The 19544-nt window shown below is 34.4% G+C and overlaps 5 protein-coding genes across 5 annotated transcripts; 3 read left to right on the top strand and 2 right to left on the bottom strand.

The window, feature by feature from the left end:
* Positions 1 to 348: 348 nt before the first annotated feature.
* On the bottom strand, positions 349 to 1377 carry RO3G_10218 (uncharacterized protein; the record flags this gene model as incomplete). The annotated part of the gene is made up of 3 exons (XM_067664803.1): positions 349 to 543; positions 613 to 873; positions 943 to 1377. 3 exons carry the CDS (start codon positions 1375 to 1377, stop codon positions 349 to 351), a joined length of 891 nt encoding a protein of 296 aa, XP_067520904.1.
* A 5288-nt stretch (positions 1378 to 6665) lies between these two features.
* RO3G_10219 (uncharacterized protein) lies at positions 6666 to 6863 on the top strand (the record flags this gene model as incomplete). Its single annotated transcript, XM_067664804.1, has 1 exon — positions 6666 to 6863. One exon carries the CDS (start codon positions 6666 to 6668, stop codon positions 6861 to 6863), a length of 198 nt encoding a protein of 65 aa, XP_067520905.1.
* A 564-nt stretch (positions 6864 to 7427) lies between these two features.
* On the top strand, positions 7428 to 7832 carry RO3G_10220 (uncharacterized protein; the record flags this gene model as incomplete). The annotated part of the gene is made up of 1 exon (XM_067664805.1): positions 7428 to 7832. The coding sequence occupies one exon, from the start codon at positions 7428 to 7430 to the stop codon at positions 7830 to 7832; it is 405 nt and encodes a 134-aa protein (XP_067520906.1).
* A 2648-nt stretch (positions 7833 to 10480) lies between these two features.
* Positions 10481 to 11558, top strand: RO3G_10221 (uncharacterized protein; the record flags this gene model as incomplete). Its single annotated transcript, XM_067664806.1, has 3 exons — positions 10481 to 10520; positions 10598 to 10685; positions 11531 to 11558. 3 exons carry the CDS (start codon positions 10481 to 10483, stop codon positions 11556 to 11558), a joined length of 156 nt encoding a protein of 51 aa, XP_067520907.1.
* A 2979-nt stretch (positions 11559 to 14537) lies between these two features.
* On the bottom strand, positions 14538 to 19466 carry RO3G_10222 (uncharacterized protein; the record flags this gene model as incomplete). Its single annotated transcript, XM_067664807.1, has 3 exons — positions 14538 to 15022; positions 15128 to 15721; positions 15866 to 19466. The coding sequence occupies 3 exons, from the start codon at positions 19464 to 19466 to the stop codon at positions 14538 to 14540; spliced, it is 4680 nt and encodes a 1559-aa protein (XP_067520908.1).
* Positions 19467 to 19544: the final 78 nt, after the last annotated feature.

Consider the following 19544-nt stretch of genomic DNA (forward strand, 5'->3'; position numbering starts at 1 on the left):
ACTAGTTTTTTTTTAACAAATGTTTATTCAATTTGATAAGAGGCAACAAAACAAGAAACAAAAAAAAAAGGAAACAAAAAAGCGGATGCCTATGGCATTGGGTTCGCAGCAGCAGAGGAGGAAGGACCAGAAACAGAAGTGGGGAAGCCAAGAGCAGGGGAAAAAAAAGCCCAGGAAGGGTAGTACTCATGATCAAGTTTATCTGGGAACTCCATTTCAACATATTGTACTCTTCTTCTAATTGTTGGTGGAGCTCCCTTTTTCTTTAGTAGTTCTCTGTGCCCTTTCTGGAGCTCTTTGTGGAATTCCACTACCTGTAGGCAATTAAGGTATATTAGAAAATGAGATTTATTGATATGTCATACTTACTCTTTCACTTCTGAATGATGGCCGTTTGACAATAAACGTACGGCCATCTTCATCTTCTGGGCCATTCTCCTCATCAGAGGTCCAATCAACCGTCAAGATCTTTTCGGCAAATGGGAACCGTGCTTGGTATGCAGCTGCGTTAGCGTTGTAAGCAACCCTCCTGTTAAGGAGTTTCTATTATAAAGTATTGATGTAAGTATTATAGGCATTTTATATTACAATTTTTAAATATCAAGTACTTACTGCATTTACGCGGCTGCGGCAGGCTGACGTTGGTGTCGTCACAGCTTTCCCATTTGCCTTATCCACCATGTAATAGAACTTGCTTCTAATCATGGTGAATACTTGCGAATCAGTCAGGCCATTGAAGCGTTGGTGCTTCCTGACTTCATCGCGCAACAGATTTTTTACTTTTCTGTTGGCGTTGTCGGTGATGGACTTGAGTGTATCAAACCTGATGCCACGGCCAACCAAGTATTCACGGTAGTGATCAGCTATGTGATCCTATAATGTAAGTAAGAAACAAAGTTATTAAATTGTATTTGCTAATTGATACTTTAATTTTAAACTTACACTACACTGCTTTTTGATCCTGTTGATCTCAGCCACATCAACATACTGCTGCCCTTGCTGTGGCTGTTGAACTGGGTGCTGCTGCTGCAGTTGTTGCTGTTGCCACATTTGAGCAAAAAACTGCATTTGGGAAGCCATCATCTCTGGTGTGAGAGCAGAGGCTGCTCCAACGGCCTCTGCACCAGTATGGCTGCCAAAGCTTGCAACGGAAGCAGACACAGGGACAGGAGCGGACACCGGAACAGGAAAAGGAACAGAAGCAGAAGCAGAAGCAGAAACAGGAGCAGGAGCAGGGACAGGAGCAGGAGCAGGAGCAGAAGAAAGAGAAGAAGAAGGAACAACAGTGGATGATGATCCAGCAATATTTGAAGAAACTCTTGCCCTTTTGGGGGCATTGCTGGGAAGGTTGATGGGAGTGGCGACGCGTCTGGACATTTTTTAAAATAAAGTATAAAGAGGGGAAAAAAAAAGAAAAACGTCCTACATTGTTTTTTTTTATATTCTTTAGTTTAGTTTGTACTCTTTCTTTTTTTTTTAAAAAAAAAACTATTGGGGTTGAAGATGTTAAATTTAAATGAAGAATAAGTCTAACAATATATAAACAAGCTTTTTGAATATTTTAATAGCTGTTCTAATTTCAGAAATGGTGTTAGAATGAGCTTTCATGGTTATTAGATTTGACTGATGCTGAATAGTTGTAACACTAGTAAAATGAGGCTATAAAAAAAGTATTTTTTTTTCCCTTTTTTCTTTTTTTTTTTTTTTAAAAAAAAAAACAATCTTCATAAAAGGTAAGTTCTTCATATTATATATACTATATTCCTGCTCTAATGGTGCTTTTACTTTAGTAAAATAATATCGGTTGCTTTCTTGATGTTTGAAATGGTCTTTATAAAGTCTCTTTCCCAGGATTATCGTTGCTTCCTTTACTTGTTGGTATAAGCTTAACTAGTGTCTTTTTTTTTTCTTTTTTCTCCTGTTCCATCTAAAGCAAGGTACTATTACTTTTACTATATACTCGATTGCTAATAGCTATTATAGATGCGTGTTGCTTCCCTTTTCTTTACTTATTGGTATAAGCTTAGCTAGCTTTGTTTTTTCTGAACCCATCTAAAGCAAGGTACTATTACTTCTATTACATAACCTATATAGCTAATAATTATCATAGATACATGCTGCTTCCTTTTTTATTTGTTGGTATAAGCTTAGCTAGTCTTCTGGCCTATCTAAAGAAAGGTACTATTACTTCTACTACGTATACTCAATAGCTAATAATTATTATAGATACGTGCTACTTTGCTTTGGCCTTTACTATTTCTTTCTCGCCCTTGCTTTGGTTCTTGAGTACTGATGTCTTTCCTTCTTTTGCTTTGAGTGCTCAAGCCCTTGAATCCTTGAATCTTTGAATCCTTGTGTCTTTGCATCCTTGAGCTTGGCTTTTTTTTTTTTTCTCATGAGAACCTTTTGAGTTCCACGAGATTAATTGATGTATTTTTAGATTAGATGATGCTATTTTGATGACATTAGGTAAGTCAAGTAAACTTTTAAAACGCTACAAGCAAAGAAATACTGTATATTGTTATTATTATTTTATTTAAATAAAAAAAAAGCTATTTTTATAAACCAAATCCCTATTTTTTTGTGTATATAAAGCAATATAAGTGGTTCATAAAGAAGTATATAAAGCAATATGAGTGGTCGATAAAGAAGTTTATAAGGCAATATGAGTGGTTTATAAAGATCAAAAAGACAAATAAAGCATTGATTTGAAAAGTATCATTGGTCCCCAATTTTTTTCTGACGTAGAAAAGACTATGAAAAGCAGCTACCAAGATAGACGTCCTCGCACATTAAGGATTAAATCTACTTAGAACTCTGAATTATCACTCCCGTCAGTATCTGCATTAGCAAAACGCAGAATAAATAATAGAATCATAGGTCAATAAACGGTGCAGATGTTGACGTCGGCATAAATATGCATTCAATCACAGATTTTCATATCGCTGAACATAAAAGCATATACCTAACAATTAACGGTTCGCAGAGTTTGCACGATTATTTCCAGTGTCAAATCAACCAATAGAAATTGAATATATCCTTCCATTCAGGTACCGACCGAACAAACGGAAGTTCAAACCTACAGTACCAAATCGGGAAAGGAAAAAGGCGCTCCTGTACCAGCTGTACCTTAGACATAAGCAAAGAATGCAGAAATTAAAGAATGAAATATATCCCTTAGACAATATTTGAATATCCATTAGTATAAATAGCATTTACACTTTCATGAAATAAAGCATCATCTTCTTTAACCTTTAAATTATTTTATTTATTGTGTATTAAGTCAAAGTCTTGAAGAACTAGTTGACTTACCTGCTAATACTGTCTATCTCTATCTGATATTATCTGTTGGTGCTTTTCACATTTTGATAAACGCTATAATAGATGGTGTTACGCATGATCACGTGATTGGTCGACGTCATCAATTCCTGCAGTGGATGTACCTTATTTTAGTACTGTGTGAATAAAGAGAAAGGATAACTTTTTTTTGTTCCGATTTATAATTTTAATTCTATCTTGGGAAGCTTGTCTAACAAACAAATACTTATTGTTCGATCCTTTTGTGTTCACGTTCATTTAAATTTATATATATAATCCTTATTGTATATTTAACTGAACAATCCCTAAATACTACGTTTATTCTATTGCGACTCGTTAAGAATCTGTTGGTTTAATCTTAAGGAAGAGGTTATTTTTGACGGATACACTACAATAATATACTCAGAAGGAATTGGTGGAATTATTGTTACAGTAGGTCAAAAAACTGCTGCAAGGAATTGCAAAATTCATGTTTTACAGCTGCTTGTCCATGGATACTGCACCAAACTATCTCAAACTTTGACTGTTTGTACCTCAATGGAAAGTGCATTTATTCGTCGATTATCGGATATGGGCAATGGTTATTGGTGGAATTTGAGATCGCTAAAGGTAGTATTATGAACATCCGACATTTTTTACTTGTTCAGATATGTTTGAAATGACGAATTTTAATACGACCCAACCGGTTGCTATCATAATTTTTCACATTCTTGACATGATTAGAATGTTGCCAGTATATAAAAGCGCTTACAATTCCTTTATTTTAAATTTTATATTTCCTTACTTAAATTATTTCTCTTTTTTACCTTATTACCAATCGCATGCCTAAACGACTGCCAGAAGGAAAAGTAGACGATCTCAAACAGACATTAACCGGATCCACATCAAAATATGATATTGCTAAGGAGACTGGATTACATGAATCAACTGTTAGTAGATACTTTATAACGTTGTTTTCAAGTAGGACAGTGAGCACAGGTGATAGACCTGCAGTAGTCTCCGAAGTGACGAAGCGGTTAATCAAAAGAAAAGTCATGGAATGGGTTCTAAAGGCTTCTAAAGAGGTGTACCGGGAGCTGGTTGGATTTGGCTATGATATCTCATACCAGTCAGAAATTAACGTACTGAAATCAATGGAGTTCCATTTTCTGATAGAAAAAAAGTAGCCATTTCAGACAAACGTGCATACGTAGCATCAGTTAGAATGGAAAAAGGAGCATCAGGACTGGGCAATGGTTGACTGACAACAAATCGTTTACTTTAATGAAACCAAGATCAACGTATAGGGCTTTGATGGTGATGATCACTATCGGAAAAGGCCAAGTGACCTTTTTCAACATCATGACCTGGATTTTGTAATCCACCATGAAGCTAGCAAATTGATGTCCTAGTGTTGTATAACCTCTGAAGGACCAGGATATGCTTGCTAGATTTACGATGGAAAGTTGTACTCGGGTGTTTACCAGCATATTTTAAACACTACGCTTCGTGATACTATGAAGTACTACAATTTCGACTGGTCCAACATTTACTTTTAGCATGACAATGACCCAAAGCACAAGGAATAATTTACAATGGCCTAGTTATGTAGTAGCCAAGAGAGCTATATTAACAATTGACCAACTCGGAGCCACGACTTAAATTCAATCGAGCACGTATGGCATCAATTGAAGTTGAAACTCAACTATTACGAACAGAGAGCAAAGAACACGGATGTGCTTTGGGAACGAGTTGAGGAAATATGAATTGACTTCAATAAATAACTTTGTCAAAGACATGTAGATAATATTTCGGAAAGAACTCAAGAGATTATTAATAGAAAAAGAGGACCAACCAAATATTAATAAATAAATTCATTCCGTTGAAATTTTCATTTTTTCAAATTTTCAAATTGCGCATCTCATACTTCCTTCAATACTTATCCAATAGGGCTTAAACTCTTTCGGATTTTTCAAGGCATGTAGAAGATTTACTATGTGGGAACAGAGGCAGTTTGTGCCATTGTAACAGGATATGCGCTATAAAAACCAAGAAAAATGGATTCCTTGCAGCAGTTTTTTGACCTACTGTAAATAGATTGCTTTATTATTTTTTATGACAAATAATATAAAAGAATATATGTTTTTAAGCTTATACTAGTTCATTACTTACTTTATGTTTGCACATGGGTGTAATTTGCCATTAGCCATTAGCCATTAGAGATGTTAGCAATGACAACTTTCTTTACCAAAAATAGCTTTTCAGCAACAAGCAGTAATATAAGTTTGATATTCTTATAGTTTTATCGTATTGGAAAGAACAACTTTGCTCATGAGGTTCATGTTCGTCATCGGAATGTGTCCCATTAGGAATTCCTAATGTAAAAAAAAAAACAAGAAACCGACAGTAGACTTGGTTGTTATTATTTTTTTTATAAACTTACATTTGACCAGAACTTGAGCTTTCTTTTTTATCTTTTGTACTTTTGGCATGTAGTGTATTCCATGAAACAAAACCAGGGAAAAAAAAAAGTTACTTTAAGCACTGTCATGTTTTGACATGTCAATAAGATAACAGTCTTATCAATCTAAGCTAAATCTTTACAAATGTGTTTAAATAAGAATAGATCCTGATAATTACCAACTGCCCTGAACAGCCAAGTTTCACTTTCATCTCAACAGTTGATTATTTACATCAGTTTATAAAATTTTTCTTATACATGTCAAATCATATCGGTCGTAACTATCCTTTGTCATCTAATCTCAGGTCTTGCTCAAACTAATATAAATAGCCTTGGAATCTTTCTTTAATAAAAGTATTCGACTTTAGAGCTATTGTTCGGTCTCGTTAATTCTTCTTTGTCTATTTTAAATACTTAAAACACTTCAAGCACCGACTTTGTTTTTTGAAATTTAACATGTTTTTTTTTTATCAGGCACGTTTTCTCTTTCTACCTATTTTTTTGCTATTTCCAAATTTAAAAACTATAAACAACATGAACAACTTCAACGCTACCAAAATTGTTTGCACCTGTTCTGAATGCATCAAACACCCCAATGGATATAGAATGCTCGCAAAGAGAACTGTAAGAGGCCATGTACTTATCGACAGAGTTAGAAACAGAGGTTTTTTTTTTATTTTCCAACAGAAATACAACCGTGCTAATGTTAAAAAAAAACAGAATCAAGAAGAGCAAATGAAACTAATGACCACGAGGATGAAACCATTGAATACTCTTCAGCAATTCCTGAACCAGAAAGTGAAGGTATATTATTAGTCAACAAAGCATTTTATATAAGAAAGTTTTTATTTATTGAATTCTATTTTGCAATCTGGTAGATGGAATGAGCATTGACGAAGAGGAAAGAATGAGTAATGAACAGCAGCTTCGTCACCTTTTGCTGTTGTTCATTGTGCTTTTTCAAGCAAAGCACCTCTCGGTGAAAGCCGGTGAAGACTTGTTGGCCTTTCTTTCCTTCTTTGTTCGTGCTCTTGGCCATGGCATGGAGATTCCTACTGTTGTAAACATAGTTATTTTCTATAAGATATCAGTTGTATTAAAATAATAACGATACACAAAGATTAAACTATGATTGAACAATTCCACACTTTTCCAAATTTAGAACAATAAGATCAGTATTTGTCATCCTAGCGAGTCTAATCAATTGTCAACCCTAAAAGTAATTAGATCAAAGTTAATTGACTGGTTATTATTTCTATTGTTCAACTTCAGATGCATATATTAGAACATCGACAAGCTTTAGCTTAATCATTGGTTCTTCAGCACGACATCGTTGCCGATGTCGTGTTTGGTCATTAATGATGTCTTTATTCATTATTTTATTATTGATCTCAGTCCAGCCTACGTCAGACTATACAATTAATAGTCAGACGATATAATCCAGGGTGCATTCTAAATTATTAGTTCCTCCCCTTTTTTCTTACTTAATAAATAGTAGTTGTTAGCTATTGACTTCCTACTGTTTTCATATTATAAGTACCAAATATCTCATGAGACTAAAGTAAATCGTTTTGGATCGGATGGTAAGCTTTATGCATGGAAGCAACCAAATGAGAAGCTTAAAAGAAGGCATGTAAAGCAAACCGTAAAACATGGTGGAGGATCACTTATGGTTTGGAGCTGTATTAGCTGGTACGGGGTTGGGTATATTGTCGACGTAGGCAAGAATATGGACAAGAGCGTCTATTTATCTATATTGCAAGATGATTTGGTGAAGTCTATGACTGGCTATTGTGAAGAAAACGACCTTATAATGGCTGATTTTGAATTTATGCAAGATAACGATCCCAAACATAAGTCCAAAATCGTATCTGAATGGTTGTCTAAACAGGATTTTACAACAATGGAGTGGCCTCCACAGTCTCCAGACTTAAATCCAATTGAAAACATGTGGAATACCTTAAAAAAACGCTTGTTTAAACAGTATGATTGTCCTCCTGCCTCTATTGTCGTATTTTCCTTATTAAATACTCAAATGTCGTGTGAGATTACTCAAGATCTCCATGTCATATAATTTAAAACTACCTCTATATAACACATAGTGTTATATAGCCATCAGTACTCATAAACAACTTTAGTAATTTACATTGCGCAACTTCGGTTCTTCAATTATTAATTTTATAAAATCAGACGTAGTTTGTATTTAATGAGCTCTCTCTCCTGTCTTCACTCAATAAAGAGGTTCAAGAGTCTCATCGATTATCAGTTTCCTGTTTACACTTTATTTTTACTTTTAATCGACTACAAACTACTCACCCAATATCACATGTGGGCACATTTAAAGAGAGAGCTATTTCATAGCTATGAGGCACCACCAAGTAGTATGCATGAGCTATGGGAGAGTATAGGTCAGAACTGGTATGCCATTTCTAAAGAAGAATGCCAGAAATACATCGAAAGTATGCCGAAAAGGTGTGCTGTAGTCATTAAAGCAAAAGGTCGTTGGACTAAGTATTGATTTTTTTAAATAAAGTGTGTAAAAATGTTTATACAGTAGCGGACAAAACTGGTGCACAAAATTTTTTTTCAGCTTTTAACCACCATTACTTGCTCATGGTAATTGCGATAGTCGTGAAGCTATATTAGAAGGAAGATATACTAGTCAATGTAATTTACGTGTATTCCTAGCATGACATTGTTAAAACTGAGCGAAGAGCATGCTTTTTATTTATAAAATTTTATATTTCCTAAAAACCGCAAAAGTGTCTAAAATTTAAGACTTTGTATAATCATCTCATCTCTTGATATCATCCAACATTCTTCTTGCCATATGCTAGTAGTATGCGTATATGTCACTTTCAGTAAAAGAGCCCAACTCTTTAACTATTCTTTTCCAAAGATAACCTATCCTTTTTGGTCTAGTGTCGTATCGTCATAGCTTTGCCTTCAATTGCCACCGGACATGCTTAAGAAGGCTTAAGTCGGGATTAGTGATAACTAACCCTTTAGCACAGAAGCCCTGCTATCAAATATTGATTGTGTGGCATGTCTTGCCGTGTGCTTTGTGTCATTGTCATGCTGAAACGAGAGATTACGATATTTTAGACCACTATGTCCTAGGCTTTTGTGGTATGTAGTAACGAAATACATGTGTATATCTATGACTTTATTACAGCATAGTATACTTGACACAAATATCCTGGTCCTCAATATCTAATACAGCCTTAAAATGTAACAGAGCAGCCAGCATGCTTCATTGTTTGATCACCGTAAAAAGATCGCTAAGGTTGCTTGACTTGCTTTCAATATTAGTGTATACTATCTGCACTCATAACATTCATGTTTTTTTCATTGCTAAATATGATGGACTTCCAGCCCTCTATAGTATGCTATGGTTTGTCGTGGTACCACTTTCATCGCTTTTTCTGGCTTATACAGCTAATGAAAATCTTCGATTCCTTAGTTCCAGACTCAAAATCTAGCTTCCTACAGTGCCTTCTGACTGACAGTTTGCTAATACTGTATCCTAAGGACCTCAAAAAGAGCTGAGCATCAGAAGCTGTGCGTAAAGGTCCTTGTCGAAACTTTAGGCGGATGATTGCATTAGTTATTTTGCTGACTACGACCGGTTGACTACCACGGTCACAAGCCTTGATGTTCTTTTCTTCCTTTCTTATCCTGCTGATTGTCCATTTGGAGATTCTTGCTACCCTAAAAAGATCCGCTGCCGTACGAACTAAGTGTATTCGAAATCTCAGAGCTTTGCTTTTACAGTTGCTTATTTTCTTAAGCATATAAGGCTAGTACTTTGTTATAGTGAATAGGGTAAAAACAAAAGGGGGAATTCAATAGGAAATACAAAATAAGCATGGGTTTATGTATTTTTCAAGAGCTACTAAAGCTCACTAATATACTGTGAAATATGAAAGCAAACGGGAGAGATATGAGGAAAATTGAAGGAAGGCTAGACAAGCACTATATTTTTGGCGAAAATTGAAATATTCAAAAAAATCACTAAAAATGACCTTATGCCTGCGGGATGTCCGACACAGTTCCCGTTTACATATCATAATGTATATTTTAGACTGCCTTTCAGATGGTATATGCCACAAAAGTCGCAGACATATGGCGGAGATGCAATACTGATTTTCATTTTTGTGCACCAGTTTTGTCCGCTACAGTATATAAACGCCGTCAAAATTGGTCGCATGTACCGTCGGACTTTGATGGTCCATTATTACCAATACATCACCTCTATGGCGCTGTTTGTACTACTATGTAACTCTCCAGAGTTTGCTCTTTCGAATGGTGTATATATCATTGTAATAAGCCAAGAAATGAAGTAGAAGGTAGTCTGTATAGGCAAAATAGGAAAACATGCGACCAATTTTGACGGCCACTGTATGGTATCATCTTAAGCTGAAGCTAAGCATGTACTAAAATAGAGCAAAAAGCATGCACGAACTATGGCAGAGAGTGGAAAAGGAATGGAACTCCTTTACAAAAGATCAGTGCTTAAAGTATATTGACAGTATGCCAGAAAGAATACAAGCTGTCATTGCTGAAAAGGGCGGATCAACTAGATATCAATAAAGTCAAAATACCTCACAAATAGACCGAGCTTAAGTATCTGTCTCTTAATAGATCTCAGCTAATTATCTGAGTTTAAACATTTGGCACACAGTAGTGCACACATAGTTAGTTTTATATTTTAAATTTGAAATGATTGAGCCAATTTGTTACGGAATTACATCAAAAATAAGTAAAAATCATCATACGTTTGTAAGGTATTTTGACCCACTGTATATCTTTACAGATATAATATATATTTTTTTCTAGCTTTTTCCTGGTACAAAAATTACATTTTTATCCTGAAAATTCAATTTCGTATTATTTTACACGATGTTCCACTGTTAAAATACCCGATGTATAATAATTTAGAATATAGGGTTTGGGTGCAGTGCGGCCACTGCAAATAATCGTGCAAACTCTGCGAATCGTTAACTGTTAGGTATATGCTTTTATGTTCAGCAATATCAAAATCTGTGATTGAATGCATATTTATGCCGACGACGATATCAGCCATACTTTACGGGCCTATAATTCTATTATTTATTCTACGTCCTGCTAATGCAGATACTGACGGGAGTGATAATTCAGAGTTCTAAGTAGATTTAATCCTTACTGTGCGAGGATGTCTATCTTGATAGCTGCTTTTCATAGTCTTTTCTACGTCAGAAAAAAATTGGGGACCAATGATACTTTTCAAATCAATGCTTTATTTGTCTTTTTGTTCTTTATAAACCACTCATATCGCCTTATACACTTCTTTATTGACCACTCATATTGCTTTATATACACAAAAAAATAGGGATTTGGTTTATAAAAATAGCTTTTTTTTTATTTAAATAAAATAATAATAACAATATACAGTATTTCTTTGCTTGTAGCGTTTTAAAAGTTTACTTGACTTACCTAATGTCATCAAAATAGCATCATCTAATCTAAAAATACATCAATTAATTTCGTGAAACTCAAAAAGTTCTCACAAAAAAAAAAAAAAAAAAAAAAAGAAAAAGCCAAGCTCAAGGATTCAAGGATTCAAGGATTCGCAGACACAAAGGTTCAAGGACGCAAGGACTTGGACAATCAAAGCAAAAGAAAAGACATCAGTACTTAAGAACCAAAGCGAACACAGAAAAAAAAGACAAAAAGAGGCCTAAGCAAAGCAGCATTCATCTATAATAAACATTAGCTATCATGTATATATAGTAAAGCATTTGTACCTTTCTTTAGATAGAACCAGAAAAAGAAAGCTAGCTAAGCTTATACCAACAAGTAAAGAAAAGGGGAGCAGCATTCATCTATAATAATTATTAGCTATTGAGTACATGTAGTAAAAGTAATAGCACCTTACTTTAGATGAACCAAAAAAAAAAAGAAAAAGAAAAGAAAGAAAAAAAATGACATCAGCCAAGCGTATACCAACAAGTCAAAAAAGAAGCAATGACAATCCTGGGAAAGAGACTTTATAAAGACCATTTAAAACATTAAGAAAGCAGGTAATCCAATTTTACTAAAGTACAAGTACCATTAGAATAGAATAGAATATGTATAATATTAAGAGCTTACCTTCTATTAAAAAGAGAAGAAGAAGAAGAAAAAAAAAAAAAGAGAAGTACTTTTTTTTGTAGCCTTATTTTTACCAATGTTACACTTATTCATTGTCTATCTATATTAGAAATCAAAAATAGTTGCTTTTCATGTAATTTACATTTAATGATATCCCAAAAGATAACTTATACATTGTTTGAACAAGTTTTATTACTTGAGTGAAATATCTTTAATATGGAGAGTATTCTTTTTTCTTTTTTCTTTTTTTTCACCTGAAATGAAAAAAAAAAGTCGGCATCTTAACGAACTGTAGCAGTAAAACAGCTTTTTTTTTCTCCCTTGTTTTGTTTCATGGAATACACTAGATACCAAAAGTGCAAAAAATAAAAAAGAAAGCTCAAGCGCTGGTCAAATGTAAGTTTGTAAGAAAAAAATAACAACCAAGTCTAATGTCGGGGGGGTTTTTTTTTTTCATTAGGAATTCCTAATGGGACACATTCGGATGACGAACATGAACCTCATGAGCAAATTTGTTCTTTCCAACTTAAAGAAGCTATAACAATATCAAACTTATATTGTTGTTTATTGCTGAAAAATTATTTTTGGTAAAGAAAGTGGTCATTGCTAACATCTCTAATGGCTAATGGCTAATGGCATATTACACCCATGTGCAAACATAAAGTAAGTAATGAACGAGTATAAGCTTAAAAACATATATTCTTTTACAATATTTGTCATAAAAAGTAATAGCAATCTATTTACTTGATAAACAAAAAAGGTTTGTATGTATCTGTTAATTATAACTGCCTTGTAACAAAATGTTAGCAGAGCTTCTTTATTTTTTATTCTTTTAGAATATACACGTATTCTTTTTTTTATAATGTAAAGGTATTTGTATTTCTATAAAGTATATTTGTTGTTAGAGTACTGTTTTCATTTGAACAATGAACTTTTTATTGCTAGACTCGTTTTTTTTTTTACTTAGTTTTTTTTTAACTTAGTCTTTTTTTTTTTTACTAAGTCTTTTTTTACCAGGTCATTTTTTTCCCAAACACGAATATTTTTTTACGTTTTGTAACACGTTTGTAATGATCTAAGCTAAAAATCACAAACCACCTTCCTAATACGTATTCTTCTGAACAAAGTAATCGCAAAATGCTTTTGATTTCCGCATTTTGCCCTCAAAAATAAAAAAAAGAAGATATCGGTCTTTCAACGATAGAGGGGAACAGGCTTTCCAAAAAAAGATCATTTGAAAAACAAAATACACGTTTTTAAAACATCAATAACTCTATGAATACTTACCCTACCAAAAAATCAAAAATATCTATAAATTTCTTTATTTTTTTCGCACCTAAACCTTTTTTCAAATTTCGAAAAGGTGCAATACAGCAAGATATAATGGTTTCTCATAAAAAGATTATAAAATCTACGGATCTATGATTGTTAGGTCTGTTAAAATTATACGTCAAAGTCCCTACATTATTTGCAGTGGGCAACATCTACCCCAAGGCGCACTCCACCTACTACACCAATTCTCAAAATGTCGTGCTTGAGAGAGGGCCAACCAATAGTAGTTTGCTATAAATATTTTAATAAAAGATATTTGAACTTGTAAAAGATAATGTTTATTTTCTTAAAATAATAACGAGTATTTATATGTTTTCATAGTGGTCTGATGACTTCCTAAAATAATCATATTGCTGCGGTTGCTTGCTGCGGTTCATTGCTGCGGTTAAGTTGACATGGTTACTTGTACAACGGTCTCTGTACTTTGTCAATGATAGCGTGATATTCTTTGAGCCATGTACAAGACGCAACTTCAAGACATTTAATGACGCTGTTTAGGATAGGGGGTTTTAGGTAAAAGTAGTATAACAACAAAGATAAAGAAATACTGTTAGAACTTGGTATCTCTTTATTAAGTTAAGATAACTAAGATTGAATCTCATTAATTCTACATGTAAAAAGTGAGAGTATTTATAGACATGATACGGATAAAGAATTAGGACAGATTTATGATCAATTCGACAGAATAGATGATTACTATTTCTAATTATTAGTTTAGCCTGTTCCTAGCTTGTATTGTCAATTATGCTATTGGGATGGTTTCAGATAACTCTGGATGTAGGACTATTTAGGAGACGGTACGGATGAATATAAAATCCTCTAGTTCCGTGATTGGATATTATGGCTAATAATAATATCTCAGTTAGGATAAATGTTTGCGTGACTTAATGATGATCCGGTAAGTAATTGTCATTCCTTATTCAACATGCTCATATCATCAATAAACTATATTACAACCACGCCATACATTTGACTGTGTGAAGTTAATATGAATAAAGCCTAATATAAAAATCTAATCAAAGTCTTTTATTGATCTGTGCTGGGAATAATGTTATAAATGATTCCAAAGTTATGTCAACATATTATTTAGGATCATATGAGATTCCTTTTACTAAAATAAAGTGACTATAATCTTGTGTATCCTTAACATTATCCTCCACCAGATTCAACAGCACCTTGTTGATTCGGCATAAGAGTGAATAGGTATGCGTTATGAAATGTCTAATCAATTTGGTAGATCATTCTCATGCTAAATTGTGGGGTAATTTACCGTGACTATCTTTGTCCGTGATTATTTTATTTTTTTTATATATTATTATTTTTTCTCCTTGTTAAGCCTTCTCTTTAACAATCTTTCTTCTCTACTAAGCTTTGTAGGAAGAGTTCTTTTCTTTGTCTCAACAGAGTGTACTTTTTTCTCATCACTCAATTTAGGTGCGGAATTTCTATTGGATGCTTTATTCACAATGTGTTCAGCTCTCTCATGTTCCAACTTTTTCAGTTCGTCTTGTTTATCCCAATATTTCTCTATGATAGTTGGGTCTGTAAAATCACTAGCCTTTTGCCAAGTGTTAGCACGTTCGCCATAACCAGCCCATTTAACTAAAAACTCTCGATGACCGATTGGTCCGCGATGGTCACGAATGTCTTCAACTTCATAATATTCATTTTCGATATTTGACTCATCCATGTTGACAACTTTTAATTCAGATGGCGTGTAGTTACGATGTAATAATTCATTCTGCTCATCTTTCAGTTCATATGAACCTCCTCTATTCTTTCGAACCACTGTATAGGGACCTTTATATAATGGAGCAAGTTTACTTGTCCTATTTTCTAGTCTCACCATAACATGCGATCCAACAGGGATGTCAATCATAATATTTTTATTATTGTATCTCTTACTGTATTCCTCATTAATCTTTTGAGTTCTTTCTAATATAGCAGGGAATACGATTTCCTCCATATGTTTGATACGTTCTTCTAATTCTTCAACTGTCATCAAATCATTGGGGATTGGATACTTTTTATTTGCGTAGTCGTCAGGCATATTAACTCTGCGAGCATACATTAATGAAAAAGGAGAGCTAAGTGTTTTATTTTTTATATATCTATTTATACAAAGCTGTACAATTGGAAGATAATGATTCCAATCTCTGCCATTGGATTGAATCATCTTTCTCAATGTGTTCATCGCAATTTTAACACTAGCTTCAGCACTACCATTACCTTGTGGATGATACGCAGTAGAATATCTACGATCTATACCAAGGTTCTTTGAAATATGACTCATCAGTGAATTTCTAAATTCTGTTCCATTATCGCTCTGGATGATACGTGGGAATCCATAGTCTCCAAAGATACTTATAAGTTCTTTTGCAACTGTATCGGATTGTTTATTCTTTAATGGTCTAATCACAATGTACTTGGTACATATATCAGTTAGAACCAATAGATATATATAATCATCTCCAGTAGCAGGAAGTGGTCCAGCAAGATCTATAGCAATATGATCAAACGGCCTATGAACTACAACATTGGTCAATGGATGATAACCTCTCTTATTTATGTTGTGCTTCTGACATTCACTGCATGAACTAACAATGTTTTTTGCTTCATCATATATATTGGTCCAATGCATACCTCTACTGTGAATATCACGTACGATAGCTTGGTAACCATAATGACCATATGAGTGAGTTTCTCTTAATATGGCATCTCTCTCTTCTTCAGGAGGAGTTAGGTAATCAGTTAGCTCATTTTTATTTTCTATTAATCGAGTAGCGAGTACATTAATTGATTTGTCTCTGCAATACTTCTTTCTTTTTACAACAACTTTTTTAATTTTAAGATTATTCTTGTTTTTCTTATAAACACTATCCTCCACCAGTTTGTTATCATCTTCTAAAGGAGGATACAAACGACTTAATTGATCGGGGAGCTTGTTTAAAACACCAGGAATATGGACAACATCAAAATCAAAATCGAGAAGTGTTTCCATCCAACCAATCATCATAGGATTAGCTATTTTCTGTGTGTGTAAGTAGACTAAAGCTTTATGGTCACTATAAATAGCAAAGTGTTTTCCCCATAAGAATTTTCTATATTTTTTGAGTGCTAAAATGATTGCATATAATTCCCTTTTAGTGGTACTCCATCGCCTTTGAGATGGTGTCAAAGAAGAGGATACGAAGCTTATATATTTATCACGCTGTAATTCATCCTTTTGGTATAGGACAGCTGCGACGCCATATAGGGATGCATCAGTTGCCACAAAAAACTTTTTACTTAAGTCTGGATAATGAAGCACAAGGTTTGATTGCAGTATGGCTTTCAATGAATTGAAACTGTTCGTTTGTTCATCAGTCCATAGTTCTCTAATGTTCACGGCATTACTCAATCTTGTGATTGGTTCAGCAACTCTTGAAATCATTGGAACATAATCCCTAAAATAATTAATTAAGCCCATAAACTGCTGTACATGCTTATGACTTTGATTTGGGATTGGCCAGTTCTGAACATTGGTCAACTTATTGCGATCTACTTTAGTGCCAGTAGTATTAACTACAAAACCCAAGAGTCTGACTGAATGTTGAAACCATACGCATTTATCTGGATTTACAATCAAATTCACAGATGTTAATTTCTCTAATACTAACTTCACATCTTCTGCATGTTGCTCAAAGCTATCGCTGGCTACAATGCAATCATCTACAAAATTCTGAACACAAGATATCCCATCAAAGAGAATAGCAAGGCATTTTTGAAATTGTGATGTCAACATTTTTACTCCAAAGCATCCTTTTATGAACGAGTATTGAGCACTATCGTGTGTGAATGTTAATTTATGAACATCTTCAGGTGCAACTTTAAATCGGTGATATGCATTAGATAAGTCAATAGTAGAAAATACTTTTTTACCACTCAAGTTATCAAAGATATCTCTGATCAAGGGAACAGGATAATTGAAAGTAGGAGGCAATATATTATTAAGTAATCTCACATCCAAACATACGCGATGATTCACTATCTCGCCTGCTTTGTTTCTCTTTGGAACTAAAAGGAGTGGACTGTTAAAAGATGTGTTAACTTTGGACTTTATGATAGTTCCCGTCTTTAACCATTCTTCAATTTGCTTATCTAAAACAGGTCTTAAAGCGTGCGGAATTGGATACTGCCGTCTATAAGCCGTGGCACCTTCTTTCGTTGGTAAATGAATAATTGACTCAGGCATAGGACATGACGATGTCACTGGAATACTCTGGTTCCTTTTCAAAACATCTTTGATTGTATCAAAGAAATTTGCTCTTTGCTCGGCTGTTCCGGCAGGCGAATTATCAGGTTCAAATTCATTCACTTGGTCAATATTTATATTTTCTAAAATTTGAATTTCATCAGTAGCTGTATCAGAGTGTGAATGTTCACTACTAAGTCTGAACGCTACACCTGTTAAACCAATATTCATTTTTGGTAAGATATCGGTGCCAAGCAGAACATCAAAATCGAATCCTGTATTGAATTTCATAATTTCTAAGGAATGTTCAAACATGATTCCATTTGAATACTTAAACTTCAATGGATCAGTAATACCAATACGAGAAACATCATTATTATGAGATAAGAAATTATAGGAACCACTAATTTTGTTTATTTTATTTAATTTCAATTTTTTAGTGAAAGCATTTATATCAATAAAGCTTGTATCGCTTCCAGTGTCAACAAGACCCATGAGCTTTTCGTTCTCTATAATAATCGGAGTAAGTAAATTAAATGCATTGGCTTTAATTTCTTTTTTATCAAGTGTTCTCTCTTTATTTTGGTACTTACAATCATAGCTTAATCCTTCCATCATAGTATTTACTTCAGAGGTAGCTTGATCCAATAAGGCCGTTTTATCTTTTACAACATCATCGTCAGGATTATTGTCATTTTTATGACTCGTCACTGCGAATACTTTCTTGTCATTGTTTTTGCATTTATGTTCTTTAGACCAGGGTTGCCCACATTTAAAGCATTTTTTGTTCGTATTGACTTTTTCAACTCTCTTTGTGGTAAAGCAATCAACTGTGTCATGTGTACCATTTTTACCATGGTGAGTGCAAAAATAATTCTTATTGACCTTGGTCATATTATGGCTTCTTCTTTTAAATTGATGTCTTCTGTGCCCAGACAAAGACCCATCACCTCGAGAGCCATTTTCATTATATCTAGACTTCACTGTGTCACTCTTGTTAGCACCAGGAATCAAAGCAGTAGCTTCTGCATAAAGCTTGTTATCATCACCCAAAATGTCACGACCAACTTGTGTGATATATTCCACAGTCCATTTTTCATTCGTATCAGCTTTGCTCTTGCCAACTCTAGCGACAGTCACTCTTATCAACGTTTGCACAGATAAGGTCAAAGAAGCCAAGAAACGGTCAGCAATGCGTGGATCATCACTAGGAAGCCCAGCATTATACACAGCTTGAAGAAACTTTTTGGAATAATCACCAATAGACTCTTTGTTGCTCATTTGCATCGTAAAAACCAAATCAGTATAATGTCGAGTGGCCAAACTTGAGCCGTGGTGCTCCTTAAAAGCAGCTCTTGCTTCAGCCCATGTATTGCATTTACGCAAATCAGTTTCAACCCAAGCATTATCACTATATGGCAAGCACAAAGGTAAAAATTGTTTCCAAACTTGCTCAACATCACGGTAAGCGGAACCTTTGATAATATTCTCAAACCTGGCCAAGAAGTGCTCAACAGACTCGAATACCTCTTCATTGGGAAACGGACGCACAACACTCGATGCCAATTGGAATTTCGGTAAGTCTCTATGAGACAATGTCAAACCTGCATTTCTGCTACTAATGCTTGCATTAGGCGAAGCGGTCTTCCCAAGAATAGAACTGTACTCTTGCATAGCAGTCAACCTGCGCTTGGTACGATCCATCTGTTGGAGCGCATGATCGGCAGCTGCCTCATCACCAGCAAGTCTAGCCGTCGTGAACGCTTCCAAAAAGCCATTAAATTCACTGCGCAATTGCGTGAGATTCTGGCGCAGCAGTAGCTCTTCCCTCTCACCAGTGGAGGATGAAGGCACTAAAAAGGAATCCAAGACCATAGCAGTTCCATCATCGGTTAGAGGAGAGGAACCAGCAAAGGACGACAAATCAATGGACCCAGTAGCCATAGACATGTTGTCACCATTAGGAGCAGCACCATTATTGAAAGAGTTTTCACCAGTAGTAGAATTCATTGCAAGTAATTAACAGTAAAAAATGTTTAGGATAGGGGGTTTTAGGTAAAAGTAGTATAACAACAAAGATAAAGAAAT

Source organism: Rhizopus delemar, genomic scaffold (assembly GCF_000149305.1).
Source record: "Rhizopus delemar RA 99-880 supercont3.7 genomic scaffold, whole genome shotgun sequence".
NCBI classification, from domain to species: Eukaryota; Fungi; Mucoromycota; class Mucoromycetes; order Mucorales; family Rhizopodaceae; genus Rhizopus; species Rhizopus delemar.